The 27,436-nt window shown below is 47.7% G+C and overlaps 1 protein-coding gene across 1 annotated transcript in view; it reads left to right on the forward strand.

The window, feature by feature from the left end:
• myom2b (myomesin 2b) overlaps positions 1–27,436 on the forward strand; it is a 118,266-nt gene that overhangs the window by 80,144 nt on the left and 10,686 nt on the right. The window contains exons 22-27 of the mRNA XM_052024836.1: positions 4,335–4,441; positions 5,201–5,245; positions 11,925–12,061; positions 23,181–23,325; positions 23,416–23,475; positions 23,851–23,918. Coding sequence (XP_051880796.1) covers positions 4,335–4,441; positions 5,201–5,245; positions 11,925–12,061; positions 23,181–23,325; positions 23,416–23,475; positions 23,851–23,918 — 562 coding nt within the window. The remainder of the gene's footprint in view (positions 1–4,334; positions 4,442–5,200; positions 5,246–11,924; positions 12,062–23,180; positions 23,326–23,415; positions 23,476–23,850; positions 23,919–27,436) is intronic.

Consider the following 27,436-nt stretch of genomic DNA (forward strand, 5'->3'; position numbering starts at 1 on the left):
AGTGGGCAAACCGTTACTGGTGGAGGAAACAGGGAGGGGTAAACTGCAGATAGTGCAAAGTATTGGTGATTGGTTTAGTATTATCACACCTACTGAGACACAGTGAAAAGCTTTTGTTTGCCCGTCACCCATACAGATCATTCTGTACATCAGGGCATCGCGGTGGTAGAACACGGGACAGTACAGCACAGGAACAGGCCCTTCGGCCCACAATGTTGGGCCGAACGACTTAAACTAGTAATTAAATGCCTAACTAAACTAATCCCTTCTGCCCACACAATGTCTAGCTCCCTCCATTCTCTGCACTATCGAAGAGCCTCTTGAATGCCTCTATCGTATCTGCCTCCACCCCCACCCCTGGCAGCACAGTCCAGGCACCCACCACTCTCTGTGTAAAAAAACCTGCCCCGCACATCTCCTTTGAACTTACTCCCATCTCATCTCAAATGCATGCCCTCTGGTATTAGACACTTCCACCCTGGGAAAAAGATACTGGCTGTCTACTCTATCTGTGCCTCTCATAATCTTATAAACCTCTATCAGGTCTCTCTGCAGCCTCTGCCGCTCCAGAGAAAACAACCCAAGTTTGTCCAACCTCTCCATAGAACACATGCGCTCTAGTCCAGGCGACGTCCTGGTGAACCTCTTCTGCACCCTCTCCAAAGCCTCCACACCCTTCTTATAATGAGTCGACCAGAACTGAATACAATACTCCAGATGCAGCCTAACCAGAGTTTTATAAAGCTGCAGCATAACTTCCTGACTCTTGAAATCAGTGCCTCAACTAACAAAGGCAGCACACTATATGCCTTCTTTACTGCCCTATCAACCTGTGCAGCCACTTTCAGGTTTTTCATTGGGATTGAGGCTATGTGGTAAATCAAGATGGATGGAACTTTAGCTCTTGCACTTTGTCTACCTGCACCACACTTTCTCTGTAGGGCTATATTCTGCATTCTGTTTTATTTTCCTTTTGGTACTACCTCACTGTGCTTATGTGTGGATGATCTGTCTGCATGGCACACTGTCTGAAGCTTTTTGCTGTATTTTGGTACATGTCACAATAATAAACCAATTACCAGTGCAGATAACAGAGAACAACCGTAACAGATTGTCTTGTGGACAGGAAGGAAGAATTCGGTGGGGTTCCCCAGGGTCGGTATCAGACCCTTGGTTTTCTTCATGTATTTAAAACTTTTGACCTTGGTGTGAGGGCACATTTGCGGATGGCACTAAGCTTGGAGGCTCAGTGAACTATCAGGTGGACAGTAGTGGACCTGGAGGAGACAGAGACTGCAGAGGGATGGCAGATGAAATTTAATGCTGAGAAGGTGATATTATATTTTGGCATCGGCAATTTACACTGGAGGGTACAACTCCGAAAGGAGTAAATGAAGAGTAGGGTTGGGGGGTATGAGTGCAGGTTGTTGAAAGTGGCAGAGGAAGCAAGTCACGATGAACCTTTGTACAACAGTGTTGTAGCCACGATGAACCTTTGTACAGCACTGTTGTAGCCACGATGAACCTTTGTACAAGTGTTGTAGTCACGATGAACCTTTGTACAACACTGTTGTAGCCATGTTGAACCTTTGTACAAGTGTTGTAGCCACGTTGAACCTTTGTACAGCACTGTTGTAGCCACAATGAACCTTTGTACAGCACTGTTGTAGCCACGATGAACCTTTGTACAACACTGTTGTAGTCACAATTGGAGCACAGTGTCCAGTTCCAGCAACACTTCAGGAAAGATGTCAAGGCTTTGGAGAGAGTGCAGAAGAGATTTATCAAGATAATTCCCGAGATGAGACAGCCAGTATCTTTTCCCCAGAGTTGATATGTCTAATACCAAAGGGCATGCATTTAAGGTGAGGGGGGAAAGTTCAAAGGAGATGGAGGCAGATTCGAAAGGGACATTCAAGAAGCTCTTGGATAGACACACGAATGTGAGGGAAATGGACGGATATGGACATTGTGCAGGCAGAAGGGATTAGTTTAGTTGGGCATATTATTACTAATGTAATTTGCTCGGCACAACATTGTGGGCCGAAGGGCCTGTTCCTGCGCTGTACTGTTGTATGTTCTATGAGGGACTTGGGTTATTTGGATAGACATGGAATAGAGGAGGTTACAAGGAAATCTGTTAGAGGGAATGGATCAAGACAGAGAGAAATTGTTGCCATTGGTAATGGCATCAAGAGCTCGGTGACTGAGAATGAAGGTGAAAAAGAACCAAAAGCAACATGAGAAATTTTGTTGCACAGTGAATGGGCTGGGGCTGGGGCTGGGGCTGGGGCTGGGCCTGAGGGTGGGGTAGGTCTGGGGCTGGGTCTGGGTAGTGGGGCTGGGTCTGGGTAGTGGAGATGGGGTTGGAGGTGGGGGTAGGTCTGGGGGTTGGGGCTTGGGGTAGGGGTGGGGATGGGTCTGGGGCTGGGTCTGGGGCTGGGTCTGGGTAGTGGTGCTGGGTCTGGGAGTGGAGATGGGGCTGGGTCTGGGGCTGGGGGTGGAGCTGGGTCTGGGGTGGGGTCTGGGGCTGGGGGTAGGGGTGGGGATGGGTCTGGGGCTGGGTCTGGGTAGTGGTGCTGGGTCTGGGAGTGGAGATGGGGCTGGGTCTGGGGCTGGGGGTGGAGCTGGGTCTGGGGCTGGGGGTAGGCGATGGGTCTGGGGCTGGGTCTGGGTAGTGGTGCTGGGTCTGGGAGTGGAGATGGGGCTGGGGCTGGGTCTGGGTAGTGGTGCTGGATCTGGGAGTGGAGATGGGGCTGGGTCTGGGGCTGGGGGTGGAGCTGGGTCTGGGGTGGGGTCTGGGGCTGGGGGTAGGGGTGGGGATGGGTCTGGGGCTGGGTCTGGGTAGTGGTGCTGGGTCTGGGAGTGGAGATGGGGCTGGGTCTGGGGCTGGGGGTGGAGCTGGGTCTGGGGTGGGGTCTGGGGCTGGGGGTAGGGGTGGGGATGGGTCTGGGGCTGGGTCTGGGTAGTGGAAATGGGGTTGGGGTGGAGCTGGGGGTGGGGCTGGATCTGGGAGTGGAGATGGGGCTGGGGCTGGGGGTAGGGGTGGGGATGGGTCTGGGGCTGGGTCTGGGTAGTGGTGCTGGGTCTGGGAGTGGAGATGGGGCTGGGTCTGGGGCTGGGGGTGGAGCTGGGTCTGGGGTGGGGTCTGGAGCTGGGGATGGGTCTGGGGCTGGGTCTGGGGCTGGGTCTGGGTAGTGGTGCTGGGTCTGGGAGTGGAGATGGGGCTGGGTCTGGGTCTGGGAGTGGAGATGGGGCTGGGGCTGGGGCTGGGTCTGGGTAGTGGTGCTGGGTCTGGGAGTGGAGATGGGGCTGGGTCTGGGTCTGGGAGTGGAGATGGGGCTGGGGCTGGGGCTGGGGTGGAGCTGGGTCTGGGGTGGGGTCTGGGGCTGGGGATGGGTCTGGGGCTGGGTCTGGGGCTGGGTCTGGGTAGTGGTGCTGGGTCTGGGAGTGGAGATGGGGCTGGGGCTGGGGATGGCTCTGGATCTGGGGCAACGGCGGAGGCAGATTCAAATGTAGTGTTCGAAAGGGCAGTGGGGCAAGAACAAGGGAATAGGATGAGCTCGGTAGCTCTAAGTATAGTCTTGATGGACCAAATGGCCTTCTTTCATGCTGTGTAACCACATTGTGATTCTATGGACCTGGATAACAATGTAGTCTGTGGAAAATAATTGAAATATGAATTACCTGCAGGAGTGACAGACACACAGTGGTAAACAGAGCAACATACAATCAAGTCAGGACAAAGGCAACTGGAGCAAAAACAAACTGCTGAAGAAACTCACTGGCCCCCCCCTCCCCCCACTGTTCCCACCTGCCCTCCCCACCTCCCTCCCTTGGTTCCAGGCTCCACCTTCCTCCCCTATCAGATCCCACCATCTGCAGCCCTCTGTCACCCCCACCTCCCACCTCCCAGCCTCTGTCACCATCCCCACTCCCCCCTCCCCCATCTGCCCATCACCCCTCCTCACCTGGATCCACCCATCACCTGCCGGCTCTTGCCCCTCCCCTTCCCCTCACCTCTCTACACTGACTCTCTCCCCTCTGTCTTTCAGTCCGGAGGAAGGGTCTCGACCCGAAATGTTGACTGTCCATCTCCCTCCACAGATGCTGCCTGACCCGCTGAGTTCTCCAGCAGTTTGATTTTTCAACAAGTTGTGGCAGTTGGATTAGTCAGTTGATCAATTGTTAGAACAGGGCTCTGCTATCTCGAAAGGGCCAGTACATCGGAGAAACAGTCTGCTTACAACAGCTGTCATCAGAGGAGGAGTTATGAGAAAGACTGAACGGTTATGTGTTCCTTCAGAAAAATTCCTAAATTCTTTTATTTTCAGATCCAAGTTGATCTTCAAACGCCCCGACATATCAGACTTGGGAACGTATTCCGTAGCTGTCTCGGACACCGATGGCATCTCTTCCAGCTTTGTTCTGGAGAAGGAAGGTACGTGATCCTCTGCCGACATGACTGGGTCTGGCTGTGTCTTGCTGGCTCAACTGGCAGAAACAAATGCAGCCCCACCAGCATTCTCGCTGGCTCCCTAACCTGGGCTACATGTACTCCGAGAAATATTTCCCAGTTAGTTTTGAAATGTGTTCTTGCGAGACTGCAGAGCAAGGTTTAGCAGTGAGTAGGTGACCTCCAGCCCTTTCAAACTTTCCACAGAGTCCTCAACCATTATTTGATTACTGTAAGTTCCTTACCTTCAGGCTTCCTTGATAGCTGAAGAATTTTCAAGTGCTTTGAACCTCTGGCACCTAATGCTATTGATTTGGAGAGAGCACCAGAAGATCGGCAAGAGGTTCACAACACCAGTGCTCCCTTGCAATGTCAACCTCAGCACGTGACAGGGTCCCAAGGTCTGGGGAGAGAGCTCTGGTTTCTTAAACGGGGAGTTTTCAAGCCCTCTGTGCCCACTTCCACAGCTGGCTGGCTGTGGTTTCACTCCACTGCGAGAGCTTTGGGTAACTGGGTAACAAGCCGTTTTGCAGTAGACTTCACAAGGGAATTCTTGTATGGAGGGTTGCAGTCCAGTGAATAACTCTTCCCTCCAGCTTTGACTTGTTCTCCAGGAAATGTTTAATGCACAGGTGTCTAAGCAGCAAATCTATGCCTAAGAATCGAAATCAGAGATTGAGTTTTGTTATTAAATCTCAGGAAATGTCATCATAAAATATAATCCCCGTGTCTTCTATTTTTCAGAACTGGAACGGTTGTTGGCTTTGAGTCATGAGATCAGGCATCCAAGTGAGTATAGTTGTATAGTTACTGGCAAACCTACTGCAGATCCTAACACCAAGTCACTCCCATCATTCGCACTCTCAATTACCTGTGAACTTTCTCAGGGCAGTCCTGAATTATTTACTTTCAGTTGGGATTAATGCACTGCTGATTTCCTGAGGATAAGAGTTTCCATCCCTTGAGTTGGAACACAAGGGGGATTTTAAATTAACTCAGACAGGCACGGGTACAGCTCTCCCCACTATTGAGGGCATCTACAAGAGGCAATGTCTCAACAAGGTGACATCCATCGTCAGGGACTCCCACCATCGGGGCCGTGCCCTCTTCTTGATGCTGCCATCAGGCAGGAGGTACAGGAGCCTGAAGACTCACACCTCACGGTTCAACAACAGCTTCTTCCCCACTGCCGTCAGGTTCTTGGACCCACCCAAAAAACCCCAACACTACCTCAGACTATATTTCTTTTTTTCTCTCTCAACTTACACTAACGTCGATATGTTAATTTAAGTTATGGAACATAGAACAGTATATCACAGTACAGGCCCTTCAGCCCACGATGTTGTGCCAACCTACTGTATATAAACCTTACCTCTGTTCCTCCACACTGCTGAGAATCCTGCCATTAACCATGTATTCTGCCTTCACGTTCGTTCTTTCAAACTGTATCACTTCACACTTCTCTGGATTGAACTCCATCTGCCACTTCTCTGCCCAGCTCTGCAACCTGTCTTAAATCCCATTGCAACCTACGACAACCTTCTTCACTATCCACTACACCACCAACCTTCGTGTCATCTGCAAACTTACCAACCCATCACTCCACTTCCTCATCCAAGTCATTTATAAATATCACAAAAAGCAAGGGTTCCAAGGGAACACCACTGGTCACTAACCTCCAGGTTGAATACTCCTTCTACAACCACCGTCTCCCTTCTGTGGGCAAGCCAATTTCGAATCCACACAGCCAATTTTCCATGGATCCCATACCTCATGACTTTCTGAATGAGCCCACATCCACCACATGACCTTCATCAATTTGTCTTGTCACTTCCTCAATAAACTCTATTAGGCTCGGGAGACACGACCTGCCCTTCACAAAGCCATGCTGACTATCCCTTATAAGACTATACTTCTCCAAATGCTCATAAATCCTGTCCCTAAGAATCCTCTCCAATAGTTTGCCCACCACTGACGTAAAACTCACGGGTTGATAATTCCCGGGATTATCCCTTTTACCTTTCTTGAACAAAGGAACAACATTTGCCATCTTCCAATCCTCCAGTACTGCTCCTGTGGCCAGGGAGGACTCAAAGATCATCGTTAACGCTCTAGCAATCTCTTCCCTCGCTTCCCCAGTGATTTATTTATCCTAATGCTTTTTAGTAGCTCCAACACTGTTTTCTTAACCTCAACGTGCTCCAACACATTTGCCTGTTGCACACCAACCTCACATTCGTCTAAGTCCCTCTCCCTGGTGAACACTGAAGCAAATTATTCATTTAGGACTTCCCCTACCTCCTTCACCTCCAGACACATCTTCCCCCTTATCCCTGAGCAGTCCTACCCTCACCCTAGTCATCCTCTTGTTCCTCACGTACGTCTAGAACACCTTGGGGTTTTCCTTAACCCTATTTGCCAAGGCCTTCTCATGCTCCCCTAGCTCTAAACCTTCCACCTCTCTTGTTAACCATGGTTCCTTCATCCTACCATCCTTTCCTTGTCTCAGTGGGGCAAACGTATCCAGAACCCCATGAAAGTGGTGCCTAAGTAACCTCCACATTTCTGCGGTGCATTTACCAGAGAACATATGTTCCCAGTTTATGCTCCAAATTCCTGCCTAATACCACCGGAAATTTCCCTCCCCCAATTAAATACTTTCCCATAACGTCTGGTCCTATCCTTGTCCATGGCCATGCTAGAGGTCAGGGAGTTGTGGTCACTATCCCCGAAATGCTCGCTCACCGAGAGATCTGTCACCTGACCAGGTTCATTGCCCAGTACCAAGTCCAGATTGGCCTCTCCTCTAGTCGGCCTGTCCACATACTGTGTCAGGAATCCTTCCTGTACTCACCTAACAAATTCCGCCCCATCTAAACCTTTTGCACTAAGGAGGCACCAATCAATATTAGGGAAGTTGAAATCACCCATGACAACAACCCTGTTATTTTTGCACCTTTCAAAATCTGCTCCTCAGTTATTTGGGGACCTATAGAATACTCCCAATAGAGTGATCACTCCCTTCCTGTTTCTGACTTCCACCCACCCTGACTCAATAAACGATCCTTCTATGTTGTCCTCCCTTCCTACAGCTGTGATATTATCTCTGGTTAGCAATGCCACCCCCCACCCCTTCTTTCCCGTCCCGGTCCCTTTTGAAACATCTAAACCCGGAACATCCAGCAGCCACTCCTGCCCGTGTACTGATCCGTGCTCTGAGTTAATCTCCCTTATTCTTAACACTTCTTGCATTAAAGTAAACACATTTCAACCCATCCAACTGACTGCATTTATGCCCCGTCCCCTGCCTATGCCTTCTCTGTACACTCACATCTCCTTCTACACCAACTGATCCATCCTCTAATCTGACACTCTGGTTCCCATCCACCTGCCAACCTAGCTTAAACCCTCCCTAACAGCTCTGGCAAACCTGCCGCAAGGACATTGGTCCGTCTCAAGTCAAATCTGAACCCCTGCCCCCTGCACCAACTCTTCAGCCACTCATTAGTCTGCCGTACCTTCCTATTCATTCCCTCCCTGGCACACAGCACAGGCAGCAATCCCAAGGTTACCACCCTTGAGGTCCTGCTTTTTAGCTTCCTTCCCAATACTTGCTCTTCAGGACCTCATCCCTTATCTTACTCATGTCATTGGTACCAATGTGCACCACGACTTCTGGCTGCTCACCTTCCCCCTTAAGAACGCTGTTTACTCGATCTGAGACATCCCTGACCCTGGCACCTGGGAGGCAACATACCATCTGGGAGTCTCGTTCTTGCCCACATTATCTCCTGTCTGTCCCCCAACCAATGAATCCCCCCATCACTATCGCATTCCTCTTTTGCACCCCGCCCCCCCTTCCCTTCTGAGCTACAGAGCCAGTCTCCGTGCCAGAGACCCGGCTACTGTGGCTCTCCACCGGTGATTCATCCCCCCCAACAGCATCCAAAACGATGTACCTGTTATTAAGGGAAACAGTCACCGGGGTATCCTGTACCAACTGTTTGTTCCTTTTCCCTTCCCTAACGGTCACCCAACTACCTACATCCCACACCCTAGGTGTAACTGCCACCTGGTAACTCCTATCCATCATCTCCTCGGCTTCCGGAATGATCCGGAGTTCATCCAGCTGCAGCTCCAGCTCCCTAACGCGGTCTATAAGGAGCCGCAGCTGGACGCAATTCCTGCATGTGTGGTCATCAAGGACATTGGAGGTCTCCCTGACTTCCCACATCCTACCGGAGGAGCAGACTCCTGCCCTGACTGCCATTCCCGCTGTTCTGTACAGAGAAAGTTACAAATAACAGAGACAGAAAGAGAACCTACCAGAAGCCTCCGCTCACCTACCCCGCCCCTTCACACCGAAGCCTCTTTAGCCAAAGCCTCAGCTGTCCACGCCAACGCTGTCCACGCCAACGCTGTCCACACCAATGCTATCCACGCCAACACTGTCCACGCCAACGCTGTCCACGCCAACACTGTTCACTCGCACAATGGCCACTCCAAAATGGTTGCTCCACTTGACCCTAACTTTTTATTGGCTAATTAGCTCATCAACAGGCCTATCAACTCACCACAGTAAAAACAACAACGGGCCGACCTTTTCAAACTGCTTCCCGCTCTCGCTCTAGTTCTCGTGGTACTTACCACGGCAACGAGACTTGCCGCTCCTGTACTCGCACCACTCACTACAGCAGCACCTTGGTTCAACACCTGGTATTTTTCACTGTACAATGCAGTCCCTCAGGAATGGATGTCAACAGATCAAAACACTTCAAAGCGTGAACAACCCGAGGCAAGATCTCCAACTCCTACAAAGTAAATCACCTGGGCAAAGCCGAAAGTGGTGCAGTGACTAGTGCCCGACAACCCGATCCCTTCAGGAATGAAGAAGGGCCCTCATTTTGTTAACTAATGTTTGTCATGTCTGTAACGTACTGTGCTGCTGCTGCAAAAGCTCATTTTCATAGCATTTATACCCTAGGTGTGTCTGCCTGTGACAATAATAAACCTGCACACAAGTGGTCTTGATGTAGCCTCACTAGAGCCTTGTACAGTTCATGTAAAACTTCCCTACTTTTATACTCTAACCTTCTTGCAATAAAAGCCGGCATTCCTTTAGCCCTCCTGAGTATCTCCAGCACTGGTGGGAAATTTTAAGTCCTCCATATCACATGGTGCTTCAGATTTCTGTCATCTTTCTTCATTTAAATAAAAATCTTTTTTTAATCATTCTTTCTTCCAAAGTTTGATATTTTCCCCACATTATACATTTGCCAGCTCCTTACCCACTCACATAATCTATCAATCTCTCTCTCTCTCTAAATTGATTGGATCCTCCTCATGATCTGCCTTTCCCCAACTTTTGAGTCATCCCAAGTTCGGTTACATTATACTTCTTCCTTCCTCAAAATTACTAATAGATTTTGTAAACAACTACGATCCCCGGGGCCACCTCACTGGTTCGACTTTGCCAACCGGAAAAATATCTCTCCCAACTGGACCCAGCTCGTTAGCCAAACTAATGCACCACTTCCAACACTCTGAGCTCCTGCGATCTTCAGTGCAGAACCTCATTGAACACCTTTTGAAAATCCAACGACCTCGCAGAACCTGGCTCCCCTCTGTGGCTAACACATCCTCCAAGAACTCTGCTAAATTTGTCAGACACAATTCCCCTTTATGAGGCCACTGCTGGTGATGGCAGTGATCCGATGATGACTTTCCAAATGTTCTGCTCTTACCTCCTTAGTAACCAATCCAAACATTCTTCCAATGATCAGTGTTAGACGAATCAGCCGACAGTTCCCGCTTTCTACCTCCCTCCCTCTCTGAGTGAGGGTGTCACATTGCAGTTTCCCAATCCTGGGATCTATCCAGGATGTAAGGGTATTTGGAAGACTACTTCTACTGTCTCTGGAGCCAGTCCTAGGATGCAACCCCTCAGGGTCCAAGGGACTTGTCAACCTTCATCCCTATTTGTTTGCCCCGTACTAATTCTGTTGTGATGGTAATAACATTGAATATCTGCCCTGTATTTGTCAGTATTAATGGAGTGTTCACAATCTCTGCTGTCAGAAACACTGATGCAAAATACTGGCTGAACTCCTCTGGTATTCTCTTGTTCCCCATAATTCTTTTCCCAGCCTTATTCTCTCAGGGGCCAATGCTCCCTCTGACCCCTCTCTTCCTTTTATGTGTACTTAAGGAAGCCCAGTCTAGTTTATATCTCCCCGAGAAGCTTTCACCTATTTCCCCATCCTTTGCTGGATTCTGAATGTACAGACTTGTCACAGACTTTTGCCACCTTACAATATTTCCTCCTTCAACATAACACCCTCCTTAACTTCCTTGGTTCACCGTGGTTAGTCCATCCCTTCCTTGGAATCTTTCCTCTGCATTGGGATGTATTTTTCCTTGGAACCATGAAGTACATCTAGTCTCTGCCACTGCTGGTCAGTTGTGTTACTTATCAATCCATTTGCCCAGTCTATAACCCACCCTAGCCTCGTTCCTTGTAACTCTGCTGATTTAAGTTTAACAGGAACAGTTGCACAGAAGGTCTGCTGCTTTGTATTTGTTGAAGGAATCCGATAATATTACATCTTTCAGTTCTCCAACTTTTGCATAGATATTGCCTTTAAAAACTTGATTAGTTTTGGTATGCTTATTATTGTCACATGCAGGCACGGTAGTGTAGTAGTTAGCATAAAGCTTTACAGCGCCATCCGATCTGGGTTCAATTCCGGCCGCTGTCTGTAAGGAGTTTGTATGTTCTCCCCGTGTCTGCGTGGGTTTCCTCCGGGTGCTCCGGTTTCGTCCCACATTCCAAAGGCGTACGGGTTAGGAAGTTGTGGGCATGCTATGTTGGCGCCAGAAGTGTGGCGGCACTTGCGGGCTGCCCCCAGAACACTCTATGCAAAAAATGCATTTCACTGTGTGTTTCGATGTACATGTGACTAATGAAGATATCTTATCTTGTTTAAGGTGAGAGGGGGTAGGTTCAGAACAGATGTGAGGGGTACGTTTTTTTTTACTGAGAGAGCGGTGGATGCCTGGAATGCATTGCCTGATAGGGTGGTGGAGGGAAATTCATTGGCGGCTTTTAAGAGGGGCTTGGATGGGCACATGAATGAGAGGAAAATAGAGGGATATAGGCATTCTGTAGGTAGGAGGGATTAGCTATGTCAGCACAGCATTGTGGGCCGAAGGGCCTGTTTTGTGCTGTACTGTTCTATGTTCTATGTACCGAGATACAGCAAAAACTTTTGTCTGCGTGCCATCCAGACAGATCATTCGGTTCATAAGTACATCGAGGTAGTAAAAAGAAAAACAATGCAGAGTATAGTGTAATGTGGTTAATTGGCATCCTTGGAACAATTCTAATTCTTCAAAATTAATTCCTTTTAATATTTGGGTTGATCATTTTACTTGTAGCTTAAAGAACGTTTTTTCTGTTTTCTTTTAGCAATCCCATTGAAAAGTGAATTATCCTATGAAGTCTTCGAAAAAGGACAAGTTCGTTTCTGGCTTCAAGCTGAACATGTGTCAGCTGATGCTCACTGCAAATTCATTGTCAATGATTTGGAACTGAAAGACAGTAAGGTAACAACTTATGTTGCAGTTGCTCAAGGTGTTGGTGAGGCCGAACTCAGGACCACTGTGCACAGGTTTGGTCCCCCCATTGTAGGAAAGACGTGGTTAAACTAGAAAGAGTGCAGAGGAGATTTACGAGGGCGCTGCCAGGACTAGAGGGCCCGGGTTATAGGGAGAGGTGTGGGCAGGCGAATGTACTCAGTCTTTCTCCAGGGAACGGGAACTAAAAACTAGAGGGCACAGGTTTAAGGTGAGAGGGGAAAGATTTAAAAGGGGACCTGAGGGGCAACTTCTTCACACAGAGGGCAGTGAGTATATGGAACGAGCTGCCAGAGGAAGTGGTTGAGGCAGGTACAACAACAACATTGAAAAGACATTTGGATAAGTACATGGATAGGAAAGGCTTAGAGGGATAGAGGTCAAACACGGGCAAATGGGACTAGTTTGGTGAGCACCTTGGTCAGCATGGATGAGTTGGGCCGAAGGGCCTGTTTCCGTGCTGTGTGACTCTAACAATGTTCTCAAAGCAGGTAAATAGGTTTATTATTGTCACTTGTACCGAGGTACAGTGATAAACTTGTCTTGCATACCGATCGTACAGGTCAATTCTGTACGAATTGATCTGTACGAATTCTGTACGAATTGGGCAGACATGGTGGTGTAGCGGTTAGCATAATACTTTACAGCGCCAGTGACCCGGGTTCAATTGCGGCCGCTGTCTGTAAGGAGTTTGTACGTTCTCCCCGTGTCTGCGTGGGTTTCCTCCGGGTGCTCCGGTTTCCTCCCACATTCCAAAGACGTACGGGTTAGGAAGTTGTGGGCGTGCTATGTTGGCGCCGGAAGCGTGGTGACACTTGCGGGCTGCCCCCAGAACACTCTACGCAAAAGATGTATTTCACTGTGTGTTTCAATGTACATGTGACTAATAAAGAAATCTTATCTTATAATTTATTACACAGTGCACTGAGGTAGTACAAGGTAAAGCAATAACAGAATGCAGAATGAAGTGTTACAGTCACAGAGAAAGTGCAGTGCAGGCAGACAATAAGGTGCAAGGTCATAACGAGGTGGATTGTGAGGTCAAGAGTCCATCTCATCGTTCTAGGGGACCGTTCAATAGTCCGATAAAGTGGACTCTTGACCTCACAAGATGGAGGTGATGGAATGAAATCTCCAACTGTTGCACCCCTTTACTGGCACAGTTTTGGTCCACATTTATTTATCCAGTCAAAAATGAAGAAGCTGTTTGAAATATACAAAACACTGGGCACTGACAGACAGAATGTGGAGTTCTGACCGAGGGTTGACTGAAATTGGTATTGGTATTGGTTTATTATTGTCACTTGTACCGAGGTACAGTGAAAAACTTGTCTTACAAACCGATCTTACAGGTCAATTCATTACACAGTGCAGTTACATTAAATTAGTACAGAGTGCATTGATGTAGTACAGGTAAAAACAATAACAGTACAGAGTAAAGTGTCACAGCTGCAGAGAATGTGCAGTGCAATAAGGTGCAAGGTCACAACAAGGTAGATCGTGAAGTCAGAGTCCATCTCATTGTATAAGGGAACTGTTCAATAGTCTTATCACAGTGGGGTAGAAGCTGTCCTTAAGTCTGGTGGGACGTGCCCTCAGGTTCCTGTATCTTCTACTCGATGGAAGAGGAGAGAAAAGAGAATGTCCTGGGTGAGTGGAGTCTTTGATTATGCTGGCTGCTACACCAAGACAATGAGAGGTAAAGACAGAGTCCAAGGAGGGGAGACTGGTGTCCGTAATGCGCTGGGCTGTGTCCACAACTCTCTGCAGCTTCTTGCGGTCTTGGGCAGAGCAGTTGCTATACCAAGCCATGATACATCCAGATAGGATGCTTTCTATGGTGCATCGGTAAAAGTTGGTGAGAGTCAAAGGGGACAAACCAAATTTCTTTAGCCTCCTGAGGAAGCAGAGGCACTGGTGACCTTTTTTGGCCATGGCATCCACGTGGTTTGTCCAGGACAGGCTGTTGGTGATGTTCACTCCCAGGAACTTGAAGCTTTCAACCCTCTTGACCTCAGCACCATTGATGTAGACAGGTGCATGTACACCACCCCCTTTCCTGAAGTCATGAATAACAATCTGCTTTCAGTTGCTGTAACACCTGGACGGGTTCGTGAGAGATTTTACATTTGGTGATACACAAACACATTGAGCAAAAGTAAGGGGAAAAATTCCTCTTCATAGAATAAGCACAGTTTGTAGCCAAATCAACAAATTTATCTTCAGTGAAAACTATCTCAAGTCTTTCTACCGACTGCTAACTTCCTTCCTTCAGATTCCCCGCATTGATGGCTTTTTGTTGTATCTCCACCAAACTGGATTGGCAGCTACCACGTTAAAGCTCACGTTGGAACACAGAACACTGCAGCACAGTGCAGGCCCTTCAGCCCACAATGTTGTGCCGACATTTTATCCTGCTCTAAGATCTATCTAACCCTTCCCTCCCACATAGCCCCCATTTCTCTATTGTTCATGTGCCTATCTAAGAGCCTCTTAAATGTCCTTAATGTATCTGCCCCCACAACCTCTGCCGGCAGTGCGTTCCACACACCCACCACTCTCTGTGTATAAAAAAAACTTACCCCTGACATCCCCCCATATATCTTCCTCCAATCACCTTAAAATTATGTCCCCTTGTGTTAGCCATTGTCACACTGGGAGAAAGTCTCTGACTGTCCACTCGATCTATGCCTCTTATCATCTTGTACACCTCTATCAACTCACCTCTCATCCTCCTCTTCTCCTCTGTAAATTAATCACACATCTTCAGTCTAATATGGTAATTGGTTTATTATTGTCACCTGTTCCGAGATACAGTGACAAACTTTGTTTAACATGCCATCCATACAGATCATTTCAAAACATAAATACATCAAGGTAGTACAAAGGGAAAAGCAATAATGATGCAGAATAAAGTGTCACAGTTACAGAGAAGGTGCAGTGCAAGCAGACAATCAGGTGCAAGGGCCACGACGAGGTAGATTGAGAGATCAGGAGAGTATGGGTAGAATTTCCTTTCCTTACGGACTGCTTCATTTCAGATACACTTGTTCGAGGCTCTTTCCCCAGGTCTGACTGTCACTTACACAAGAGGACAAACTGGCACTGGCTGGTTGATCCTTTCTGAATATACTGATTCGCTCAATGGAAGTATATCGTCTCTGTTGTGACTGTGGACTGAGTTACTAGAGGCTGGAGATAGTTGATATAAAAGGTCTTTATTCATAGAGACAAGCAGGCATTCTCCTGGAGACCCTCTCAGGAGACTCTCTCTGACCCAAAAGTACATCAGGTTTGCATACTCTTGAAAACAAAGACAGCAGCAGGTGATTCAATACAATCTCAATGGCTACAGTGACAGCGTTCACTTCAATATTTTGAGTTTGACATATGGTCCCATTGAGTTACGTATCTACACCGGGAGCACACAGTAACTGACAAGACACATCTGAATGTACAAACCCCTTTGCTGGGACAAAGTCATTCACACGAATGGTGTAAAAACTTCTGATGGCAGAGAACACGGGCACCCAGAGTCAGTGTTGTGAGGGCTGACTCTCTGGATACAGATATCCCAACTATCCCTGCTCTTTGTGATGTTTGTAAATGACTTGGATGAGGAAGTGGAGGGATGGGTTAGTAAGTTTGTAGATGACACAAAGGTTGAAGGGGTTGTGGATATTGTTGAAGGTTGTCGTAGGTTATAATAGGATGCAGAGTTGGGTGGAGAAGTGGCAGATGGAGTTCAACCCAGAAAAGTGTGAAGTGATACACTTTGGAAGATCGAACTTGAAGGCAGAATACAAGGTTAATGGCAGGTCTCAGCAGTGTGGAGGGACAGAGGGATCTTGGGGTCCAAGTCTATAGATCCCTCAAAGTTGCCGTGCAAGTTGATAGGGTGGTTAAGAAGGCATATGGTGTGTTGGCCTTCATTAGTCAGGGGATTGAGTTCAAGAGCCGCGAAGTAATGTTGTAGCTCTATAAAACTCAGGTTGGACCACACTTGGAGTATTGTGTTCAGTATTGCACTCATTATAGGAAGGATGTGGAAGCTTTGGAGAGGGCGCAGAGGAGATTTACCAGGATGCTGCCTGGATTGGAGAACATGTTTTATGAGGAAGGGTTGAGCGAGCTAGGGCTATTCTCTTTGGAGTTTTGCAGGATGAGAGGCGACTTGATAGAGGTGTATAAGATTATGAAGGACATAGATAGAGTGGACAGCCAGCACCTTTTCCCCAGGGCGGCAATGGCCAGTACCAGAGGACATCCATTTAAGGTCAGAGGAGGAATGTTCAGGGGAGATGTCAGAGGTAGGTTTTTCACACAGAGTGGTGGATGCCTGGAACACACTGCCGGAGGTGGTGTTGGAGGCTGATACAATAGGGATATTTAACAGAATCTTGGATAGGGTCATGGATGTAAGAAAAATGGAGGGTTATGGGCTATGCAGGAGGGAAGGGTTAGATTGATTGATCGAGGGGTAGGTTTATACAACGTGGTGGGCCGAAGGGCCCGTATGGTTTTATGTTCTATTGACATAGCAAATCTGCCTGTGACCATCAGCCTGGTCTGGAAGCTCCCTTGATCTCAGTCACAAGGGTGCAAAGTACCTGGTCTGATGTCGGCCAGTTAACATTGACCCCTTGTCTTACATTTGGCTGATGCAGACGAGAACGTCTTACGGTTTCATCACTTTACAAATCACATCTCCTGAGCAGCCAGTAGCCTGTGGGTCAGCAGCCTGTGGGTCAGTAACCTGTGCTCTGTACACAGTGCTGTTTGTTCACAAAGCCCTTTTACTCGCGAGCTGATTACTGCTTGCAATTTACATTAAGAACTCAAGACTGGTTCGTGTTTGGATTAATGCCTGGTATAATTCATGCGATTCCATAACTCTCGAATCCCGAACATTCTCTCTCAGTCTCCAGACTGAGTTCAGAATCACATCAGGGGATAAAATTACCCTGGGAGTCTGTGGTGATACCATGGAGCTTAATGAAGTGGAACTATTTCTGTGTTAAAGCACTGGGTAGTGACGGCACACCAGTGATTGCCAAAAACATGCAAACCTTCCAGCGTGAGTACCACCAAAAAGGGTGGTGTAGGGCAGAACCATAGAACAATACAGCACAATACAGGCCCTTCAGTCCACCATGTTGTGCCGACCTTCAAACCACGCCTAAGACTATCTAACCCTTTCCTCCCACATATCCCCCTATTTTAAATTCCTCCATATGCTTATCTAACAATCTCTTGAACTTGACCAACGTATCAGCCTCCACCCCCACCCCAGGCAGCGCATTCCATGCACCAACCACTCTCTGGGTGAAAAACCTCCCTCTGACATCTCCCTTGAACTTCCCACCCATTACCTTAAAGCCATGCCCTCTTGTACTGAGCATTGGTGCCCTGGGAAAGAGGCGCCGGCTGTCCACTCTACCTATTCCTCTTAATATTTTGTACACCTCTATCATGTCTCCCCTCATCCTCCTTCTCTCCAATGAGTAAAGCCCTAGCTCCTTTAGTCTCTCCTCATAATCCATACTCTCTAATCCGGGCAGCATCCTGGTAAATCTCCTCTGTACCCTTTCCAACGCCTCCACATCCTTCCTATAATGAGATGACCAGAACTGGACATAGTCCTCTAAGTTTTGTAAAGCTGCATCATTACTTTGCGGCTCTTAAACTTGATCCCACAACTTATGAAAGCTAATGTCCCATAAGATTTCTTAACTACCCTATCTACCTGTGAGGTGACTCATATCTGTGGGTATGAACCCCCAGATCTCTCTGCTCCTCTACACTGCCCAGAATCCTGCCATTTACCTTGTACTCTGCCTTGGAGTTTGTCCTTCCAAAGTGTACCACCTCACACTTCTCCGGATTGAACTCCATCTGCCACTTCTCAGCCCAGCTCTGCATCCTATCAATATCCCTCTGTAAGCTTCGACAGCCCTCCACACTATCCACAACACCACCGATCTTTGTGTCATCCGCAAACTTGCTAACGCACCCTTCCACGCCCTCATCTAAGTCATTAATAAATACCACAAAAAGTGGAGGTCCCAGAACCGATCCCTGTGGGACACCACTAGTCACAGCCCTCCAATCCGAATGCACTCCCTCCACCACAACCCTCTGCTTTCTACAGGCAAGCCAATTCTGAATCCACACTGCCAAGCCTCCCTGGATCCCTTGGCCTCTGACCTTCTGAAGAAGCCTACCATGCGGAACCTTATCAAATGCTTTACTAAAATCCATGTAGACCACATCCACTGCACTACCCTCATCAATCTTCCTGGTCAACTCCTCAAAGAACCCTATCAGGCTTGTGAAGCAAGATCTTCCCTTCACAAAGCCATGCTGGCTCTCCCTAATCAGTCCATGATTCTCTAAATGCTCATAGATCCTATCTCTTAGAATCCTTTCCAACAGCTTGCCCACCACAGACGTAAGGCTCACTGGTCTGTAATTCCCTGGACTATCCCTACTACCTTTTTTGAATAAGGGGACAACATTCGCCACCCTCCGATCCTCCGGTACCATTCCCGTGGACAACGAGGACTCAAAGATCCTAGCCAACGGTTCAGCAATCTCCTCCCTTGCCTCACGAAGCAGCCTGGGGAATATTCCGTCAGGCCCCGGGGACTTATCTGTCCTAATATTTTCTAACAGCTCCAATACATCCTCTCTCTTGATATCTACATACTCCAGAACATTACCCTTACCAACACTGTCCTCAGCATCATCAAGACCCCTCTCCTTGGTGAATACTGAAGAGAAGTATTCATTGAGAACCTCACCCACTTCCACAGCTTCCAGGCACATCCTCCCACCTTTGTCTTTAATTGGACCTACCTTTACCCTAGCCATCCTTCTGCTTTTTACGTACGAGAAAAAAGCCTTGGGATTCTCCTTAACCCTACTCACCAAAGCCTTTTCATGTCCCCTTCTCGCTCTCCTCAGCCTTTTCTTAAGTTCCTTCTTGCTACTCTATATTCCTCATGAGCCCTGTCTGATCCTTGCTGCTTACACCTTATGTATGCTGCCTTCTTCCTCCTAACTAGTCGTTCCACCTCTCTCGTCACCCACGGTTCCTTCACCCTGCCATTCCTTCTCTGCCTCACCGGGACAAATTTATCCCTAACATCCTGCAAAAGATCCCTGAACATCGACCACATCTCCATAGTACATTTCCCTTCAAAAATGTCATCCCAGTTCACACTCGCAAGTTCTTGCCTTATAGCCTCATAATTCGCCTTTCCCCAATTAAATATCTTCCCTTCCCCTTTGCTCCTATCCCTGTCCATGACAATTCTAAAGGTTATGGAGCAATGGTCACTGTCCCCCAAATGCTCACCCATCGATAGATCTGTCACCTGACCCGGTTCACTACCTAAAACTAGATCTAATATGGCATTCCCTCTAGTCGGCCTGTCAACATACTGTGACAGGAATCCATCCTGGACACACTTAACAAACTCTGCCCCGTCTAAACCTTTGGCACTAAGCAGGTGCCAATCAATATTTGGGAAGTTGAAGTCTCCCATTATAATAACCCCGTTATTTTCACATCTTTCCAAAATCTGCCTCCCAATCTGCTCCTCAGTATCCCTACTGCTACCGGGGGGCCTATAGAATACTCCCAGGAGGGTAACTGCCCCTTTCTTGTTCCTAACTTCCATCCATATTGACTCTAGAGAGGATCCTTCTACATTATCCACCCTTTCTGCAGCTGTAACGGTGTCCCTGACCAGTATCGCCACCCCTCCTCCTCTTCTCCCCACCTCCCTATTCCTTTTAAAACACTGAAAACCAGGAATATTCAATATCCATTCCTGCCCTGATGTCAGCCATGTCTCTGTAATAGCCACAATATCATAGTCCCATGTACTTATCCAAGCCCTCAGTTCATCTCCCTTATTCCTGATGCTTCTCACATTTAAGTAAATGCACTTTAGCCCATCCACCTTACTACTTTTATAGCCTGTACTCTGCTTCTCCTTCCTCAAAGCCTCTCTACCTGTCAGGTCTGACTTTTCCCCATCCCCTTCTTCCTCTGACCTACTCCTCTGGTTCCCATCCCCCTCGCAATCTAGTTTAAACCCTCCTGAACCACCCTAGCAAACCTGGCCACAAGGATATTGGCCCCCCTCAGGTTCTGGTGTAACCCGTCCTCTCTGTACAGGTCCCACCTTCCCCTGAAGAGATCCCAATGATCCAAAAATCTAAAACCCTCCCTCCTGCACCAACTTCTCAGCCACGCATTTATCTGCCACCTCCTCCTATTCCTACCTTCACTATCACGTGGCACTGGCAGCAATCCCAAGATTGCTACCCTCAAGGTCCTGTTCTTCGGCCTTCTGCCTAGCTCGCTAAACTCACTTTTCAGGACCTCATCCCTCTTCTTACCTATGTCGTTGGTACCAACATGAACCACGACTTCTGGCTGTTCTCCCTCCCTCTCTAGAATCCTGTGGACCCGATCAGTGACATCCCAGACCCTGGCACCTGGGAGGCAACATACCATCCGGGATTCATGCTCACTGCCACAGAACCTCCTATGTGTTTCCCTGACTATCGAGTCCCCTATCACTACTGCCTTCCTCTTCTCCTCCCTTCCCTTCTGAGCAGCAGGACTGGTCCCAGTGCCAGAGACCTGGCTACTGCTGCTAGGCCCCTGCAGGTCATCCCCCTCAACAGCTTCCGAAGTGGAGAACCTGTTACTGAGGGGAACAGCCTCCGAGGTCCTCTGCTCTATCTGTCTGTGACGGGGTGGACAGTAAACTGGCTCGCTGATTGACCACTGGCATTCTGTGTCAGTGCCCAAGATGGACGATCATTTGTATTTGGTGACAGTCATGTACAATGGCCATTGCCTGGTCTTCCCCTCGCCTTTCCTTACCTCTTCCTTCAAACCTTTGAAGGAATGCCAATGTAGCAAAACCTCATTGGGCCCACATGTCCTTTGGAATGCCCCATCCTCACCTCCATGTCCCTGCATGAGACCTGGCTGAGATCAGGAGCCCTGTGAAAGCATGGGGAGTGATGCTGCATTGACCCCAGTGCCCTGTAGTGCTGTTGGCACCCTTGGAGCAATAACTGGGCTGCGTGCCGGCAACACTCTAGTGAGGACCATCCATTTGGGCAACACCCCTGAACTTCCTGCTGCTAGGAGCTGGATCTGGCCATCCAGCTGGCTGAGTCTGCTCTGTGTTTAGAACAGGTATGACTTGTACCTCAAATTCAGCTACTCAAATCCCCTGGTATCTTCACCAAAGGAAAATTCAATTGACTGGTTTTCAAAGCTCTAATAGAAGAGGTTTTCCAGGATGCTGCCTGGATTAGAGGGCATGAGCTATAAGGAGAGGTTGGACAGACTTGGGTTGTTCTCTCTGGAGTGGCGGAGGCTGAGGGGTGACCTGATAGAGGTTTATAAAATTATGAGCAGCACAGATGGAGTAGACAACCAGAGTCTTTTCCCCAGGGTTAAAGTGTCTGACACTAAAGGTCATGCACTTAAGGTGAGAGGGGGAAAGTTCAAAGGAGATGTGTGGGGCAAGATTTTCTACACAGAGAGCGGTGGGTGCCTGGAATGTGCTGCCAGGGTTGGGGGTGGAGGCAGATATGATGGTGGCGATAAGAGGTTCTTAATATGAGTGTGTGGAGAACGGAGGGATACGGACCATGTGCGGGCAGAAGGGATTAGTTTAATTAGGCATTGGCAGCTTAATTAGTTCAGCACCACCTCATGGGCTGAAGAGCCTGTTCCTGTGTCCCACTGTCCTATGTTCGATGTTTGAATCTTTTGGTGGAACAAATGTCACGAACCAGCAACAAAAGAAACACACTGAGCATGATTCAGTGTTAAAAACTATTTTATTAATTACTACTTATGATAATACGTAAAATAAAAGTAAAAATGTTAGTATGTTAGAATTCAAAAATGTTAAACCTCGAACGTTAACCCCAAAACTAAACTCTTTGTGTGTGTGTGTGTGACAAAGTCCAAAACTCCCAGTTCCGGAATGGTTCTTAAAGTTCAGTTCTGCAAGCCATAAGGTGAAACATGAGCAAGGGCTTCTTCAACAACCACCGTTGTCTGAAGATAAGACGTAGACGTAGAGAAACATAGAGAGAGTAAATACGAAATCCAAATGTTCCACGATGGAACCCAAACGACACTTCAGTGTTTACTCGGTAGTGACTTCCTCACCCCGAAAAGCATCCGAATCGTGGTCGTCCACACACAAATACCTGTTTCCTTCTACAGGTCAGCAACAAAGTGAACTCCACCGGATTACTTCCAACTTCCATACATGGATTTCAGTGGCAAACACAGTTATTGTTTCTCATCCATCGATAGAGAAAACAAGCAGGCTGGTGTCTCTCTCCCTTCTCTCTCTCTCTCCTTCTTCTTCTTCTTCTGACCTCTTCAACAACGTCATTACGTCCTTTATCTTCTATTGACGTAAGCACGCCCCACACACACATACACACACACTCTCTATCTTAAAGGGACTTCCACTGAGTCTGTAACACAAATTGCAAACTTCTCTTCCAAACAAACTGAGGAGCAACTAGTCAAAGCTATTCATTGAATTACTGCCACAGAAGTTTCTCCCTTCTCTCCCCTTCCATTGGGTAGAAGATACAGGAGCCTGAGGGCACGTACCACCAGACTTAAGGACAGCTTCTACCCCACGGTGATAAGACTATTGAACACTTCCCTTATACAATGAGATGGACTCTGACCTCACGATCTACCTTGTTGTGACCTTGCACCTTATTGCACTGCACTTTCTCTGTAGCTGTGACACTTTACTCTGTACTGTTATTGTTTTTACCTGTACTACATCAATGCACCCTGTACTAACCCAATGTAACTGCACTGTGTAATGAATTGACCTGTACGATTGGTTTGTAAGACAAGTTTTTCACTGTACCTCGGTACGTGACAATAATAAACCAGTACCAATACCTTGTCTCATCCGTTTGAGTGAGAGCACCAGGTGAATTCATGGTCCATTAAAAACTTGTTAATCCAAATGTTCACCATATTAAGAAATGACACATTATGTTTTTGAAGGAACACAAGATTACGTTTGATAAATCTACTGGTATCATTGAGATGGTCATGGAACAGTTCACGAGTAAGAATGAAGGGACTTACACTGTCCAAATCGAGGATGGGAAGGCCAAAAACCAGTCCTCACTAGTGTTAATTGGAGATGGTAAGTTCAATAATGGAGTCAACTTCTTTCCCACCCACTGCCGGACGAGTTGGATGGCCTGCTCTGACGAGAACTGTTTGTCCTTTGCAGCATTTAAGGCCGCTCTGGCTGAAGCAGAATTCCAGAGGAAAGAATTCCTGAGAAAACAAGGTAAGATTTGGATGCTGCTTACCCCGGATCATGTGTCCGCAAGGTTGTCCCTGTTGCAATCTTGACACTTCCCAGAATGTCCTGCATCATACTAATGGGGTTTTAATGAGGAGGTCCTCTGTCATCTCAATGACAACAGAGGTTAACGTCTCATAACTGTATTGGGAAGAAAAGTTTCATAAACCTACAGTGAACAGGGGTAACTAATGTCACCGAACCCACTTCAGGGCATTGCTTAGTTTGTCAATGAATCAATATTTCCTTCCTTGCTTGTCCTTTGCCTCATCATCTTCTATCTCTTCACCAGGCGGAGGAGTTATTGTGGTGGGTTTTGCAGGTCTCCACAATTTAAACTGTTTCTGTTTTGTTGCCCAGGTCCCCATTTTGCAGAGTATCTGCACTGGCATGTGACCGAGGAATGCGATGTGCAGCTGATATGCAAGGTAAAGGATGTCATGTATTGTAAATCAGAAATCCATGGCACTGGTGATGGAGACGTCTAGTGTAGTGCTTGCACCTGAGAACTGGTGGCAGTCCATCGCCTCAAAACTGGTGCACTTTTGTCTGAAACACGACAGCACGATGGCAATCATTGTATGAGAAAGGTTTCCCCTATCTGGACTGGGCTATCATTCACAGTAAAAGGCAAAAGTTCTGGGACCCGGTCAGTTCCAACGTCAGCGACCCTGGCAATCCAAGTAACTGAGGATGTTCAGGGGAAAACCGTCGATCATCCAAGTCAGCTCGGAGGTGGGGAGGGGTCAAAGTCGGGTTTATTGTCACATGCACAAGTCCATGTGTGCACAGGTGCTATGAAAAACTTAACTGCAGCAGCTTCACAGGGACAGAGCATCAGAGACACAACATTCACAAGACAAACATAAATTATGCACAATTTTTACAAGAAAGAACACAATTTGAACTAAAAAAGAACATCAGACAACTAAAGGATTGCAAATCCCAGGAAGGTTAGAGAGGCCATTCACCACATTGATCCATACCAGCTCTGTGCAAGGACAAACCAGCAGGGTCCACACTCCCCGCCTGATTTTACTTTGCCATTCAAGTACTTTTCCCATGATCGAGTTTGCCTCCAGTTCCCACTCACCTGTTACCTTCCTCATCCATCACTGAGGACCCTCACCACCCGGGACACACCCTCTTCTCGTTACTGTCATCGGGGAGGAGGTACAGGAGCCTGAAGACCCACACTCAATGGTTCAGGAACTCTTCTTCCCCTCCGCCATCAGATTTCTGAACGATCCATGAACCCACGAACACTGCCCCGTTAATCGTTTTATTTGCACTATTTATTTATTTTTGTAATTTATAGTAATTTTATGTCTTTGCACTGTACTGCTGCCACAAAACAACAAACTTCACATCATATAAATCAGTGATGATAAACCTGATTTGGATTTCCCCCATAGTGGATTCCAAATCCTGGTCCTTGCTGCGTAAAGAATGCTTTTCCTTGTGTCACTTCTCTTTCCCGTCACCTCATTCTCTGCCTCCTGGCACTCCAACCTTCATCCAGTCACAGCAGTCTATCTCCACCGACTACATTTCAATATCTCTCACATCCTTTCAATCTTTCTTTGCTCTGAGGAGAACATGCATTCTGTTACTTCAGTAAAATATTCTATCAGGTTAATTCAACAGGATCTGCCTCTAACAAGTCCATGCTAGCTTTCCTAAGGCCATTCGCCCTGTTCTAAATGACGACTCATTCTGTCCCTGATTATGGGTGCTGTGACTGTGGGCTGGGTCACCAGAGACACTGAAGCTGGTGATATAAAAGGTCTTTATTTATCACGACAAGCAGGCATCCTCCGGGAGACCTTCTCAGAGAAGTCTCCCCGAACCCAAAGTACATCAGGTTTTCATACTCTTGAGAACAAAGATAGGTGATTCAATACAATTTGAATAGCTACAGTGACAGCGTTCACTTCAATGTGCTTCCACTGAGTTACATATCGACAATGGGAGACACCTCTGAATGTTCAAACACCTTTGCTGGGACAGACTAATTCACGTGGACAGCCAGTGTTGCCTGATTTGATGTCGGACAATTAACATACCTCCCTCATCTGGCGTTTGGCTGATGCCGACGAGGACAGTCACCTCACTTTACAAACCACATCTGTTGAGCGGTCAGTAGCCTGGTGCTCTGGAGACAATGCAGTTTGTTTACAAAGCTGTCTTAACTTCAGACTGAATACTGCTTGCAATGTACATGAAGAACTGAAGACTGGTTCTCGTTTGAATTAATGCCTGGTATATTCACATAATTAACTTACTCCTGACTCCTGAACAATGGGTTCTAAAGGGTCCCCACACTGAGGTTAAACTGGCCGGTCTGTTGCTGCTGGGCTTGTCCGCACACCCTTGGGGAAGGGCAACCTTTGCAGTTCTCCAGTGCTCTGGCACCACCCCTCGTCCAATGATCACAACAAGCACCTCTGCCTCTTCCACCCCTACCTGCTGCAGCGACTGGAGTGCATCCCTTCTCGTCCAACACCTCTTGTACATCCAGACCTGTTAGTGCCACTTTCTTTAGGCCGATCCATACCTTAACTCCCTTCGCTGAGTCTTCAGTGGCAGCAACACCGTTTTCTCCCTTCCAACCTCGACAAGAAAATGGGAAACTGATGAGCACAGAAACGGAAGGTTAGGCAGGTTGAGGTGGGAGGAGAGGAATCATAAGACCGTGAGTGTAGACCATAGTTCAGTTGGGAGAAGACGCATCAAGAAATACCAAGGAGCTTACACTTGTGAAAAGCAAATTGTGTCTGATGAACCTGATCGAGTCTTTGAATTAAGTAACGGTGATGGAGGTGGTGTGGCTGACATTGTGCGTTTGGTAAAGTACCACATAGTAGACGTTAGTACAACTGAAGCCCAAAGGGACCTGCATAAAATGAAAATGCATTAAATGTCAACCTCCTGTAACTGAAGTCTGGTTTTGGTCATTGGTTTATCATTGTCACGTGTACCGAGGTACAGTGAAAAGCTTTGTTTTGCACGCCGTCCGTACAGATCACTCCAGACATACGTTCGTCAAGGCAGTACAAAGAGAAAAGTAATAACAGAATGCAGAATCTAGTGCTACAGGTACAGAGGGAGTGCAGTGGTGGTAGGCTTTTTCCCAGGGAAAGAGAATAAAAAACTAGTGAGCAGAGGTTTAATGTGAGAGGTGAAAGGTTTAAAAGGGACTTGAGGGGCAACTTCACACAGAGGGTGTGCGTTTATAGAACGAGCTGCCAGAGGAAGTGGTTGAGACAGGTACAATTACAACACTTAATAGACATTTAGACAGGTACATGGACAGGAAAGGTTTAGAGGGATATGGGCCAACCGCGGGTAAATGGGGTGAGATTAGTGGGCACCGTGGTCGGCATGGACGAGTTGGGCTGAAGGGCCTGTTTCCGTGCTGTATTACTCTATGACTCTATGACAAATAAAGTGCGAGGGCTTATGACAAGGTAGATTGGGAGGTCAAGAATTCATCTTTATTGCACAAGAAGTCTGTTCAAGGGTCTCATAACAGCAGGGTAGAAGCTGTCCTTGAGCCTGGTGGTACGTGATTTCAAGCTTTTGTATCTTCTGCCCGACAGAAGGGGGAGAAGAGAGAATGTCCGGGGTGGGAGGGGTCCTTAATTATGTCGGCTGCTTTTCTGAGGCAGCAAGAAGTGTAGACAGAGTCCATGGAGGGGTGGCTGGTTTTCTAACCTAATATCGCTTTTAGGGAGGCACAGTAGAGCTGCCACCTCACTCCAACCCGGGTTCGATCCTGGCCTCGGGCGCTGTCTGTGTGGAGTTTGCAGATTCTCCCTGTGACCATGTTGGTTTCCCCAGGTGCTCCAGTTTCCTCTCACATCCCAAAGATGTGTGATTCGTTAGGTTAATCGGCCGCTATAAATTGTGCTTTGCGTGGGTGAGGGGTAGAATCTGGGCGAAG

The sequence above is a fragment of the Pristis pectinata genome, chromosome 10 (genome assembly GCF_009764475.1).
Source record: "Pristis pectinata isolate sPriPec2 chromosome 10, sPriPec2.1.pri, whole genome shotgun sequence".
Taxonomy (NCBI): domain Eukaryota; kingdom Metazoa; phylum Chordata; class Chondrichthyes; order Rhinopristiformes; family Pristidae; genus Pristis; species Pristis pectinata.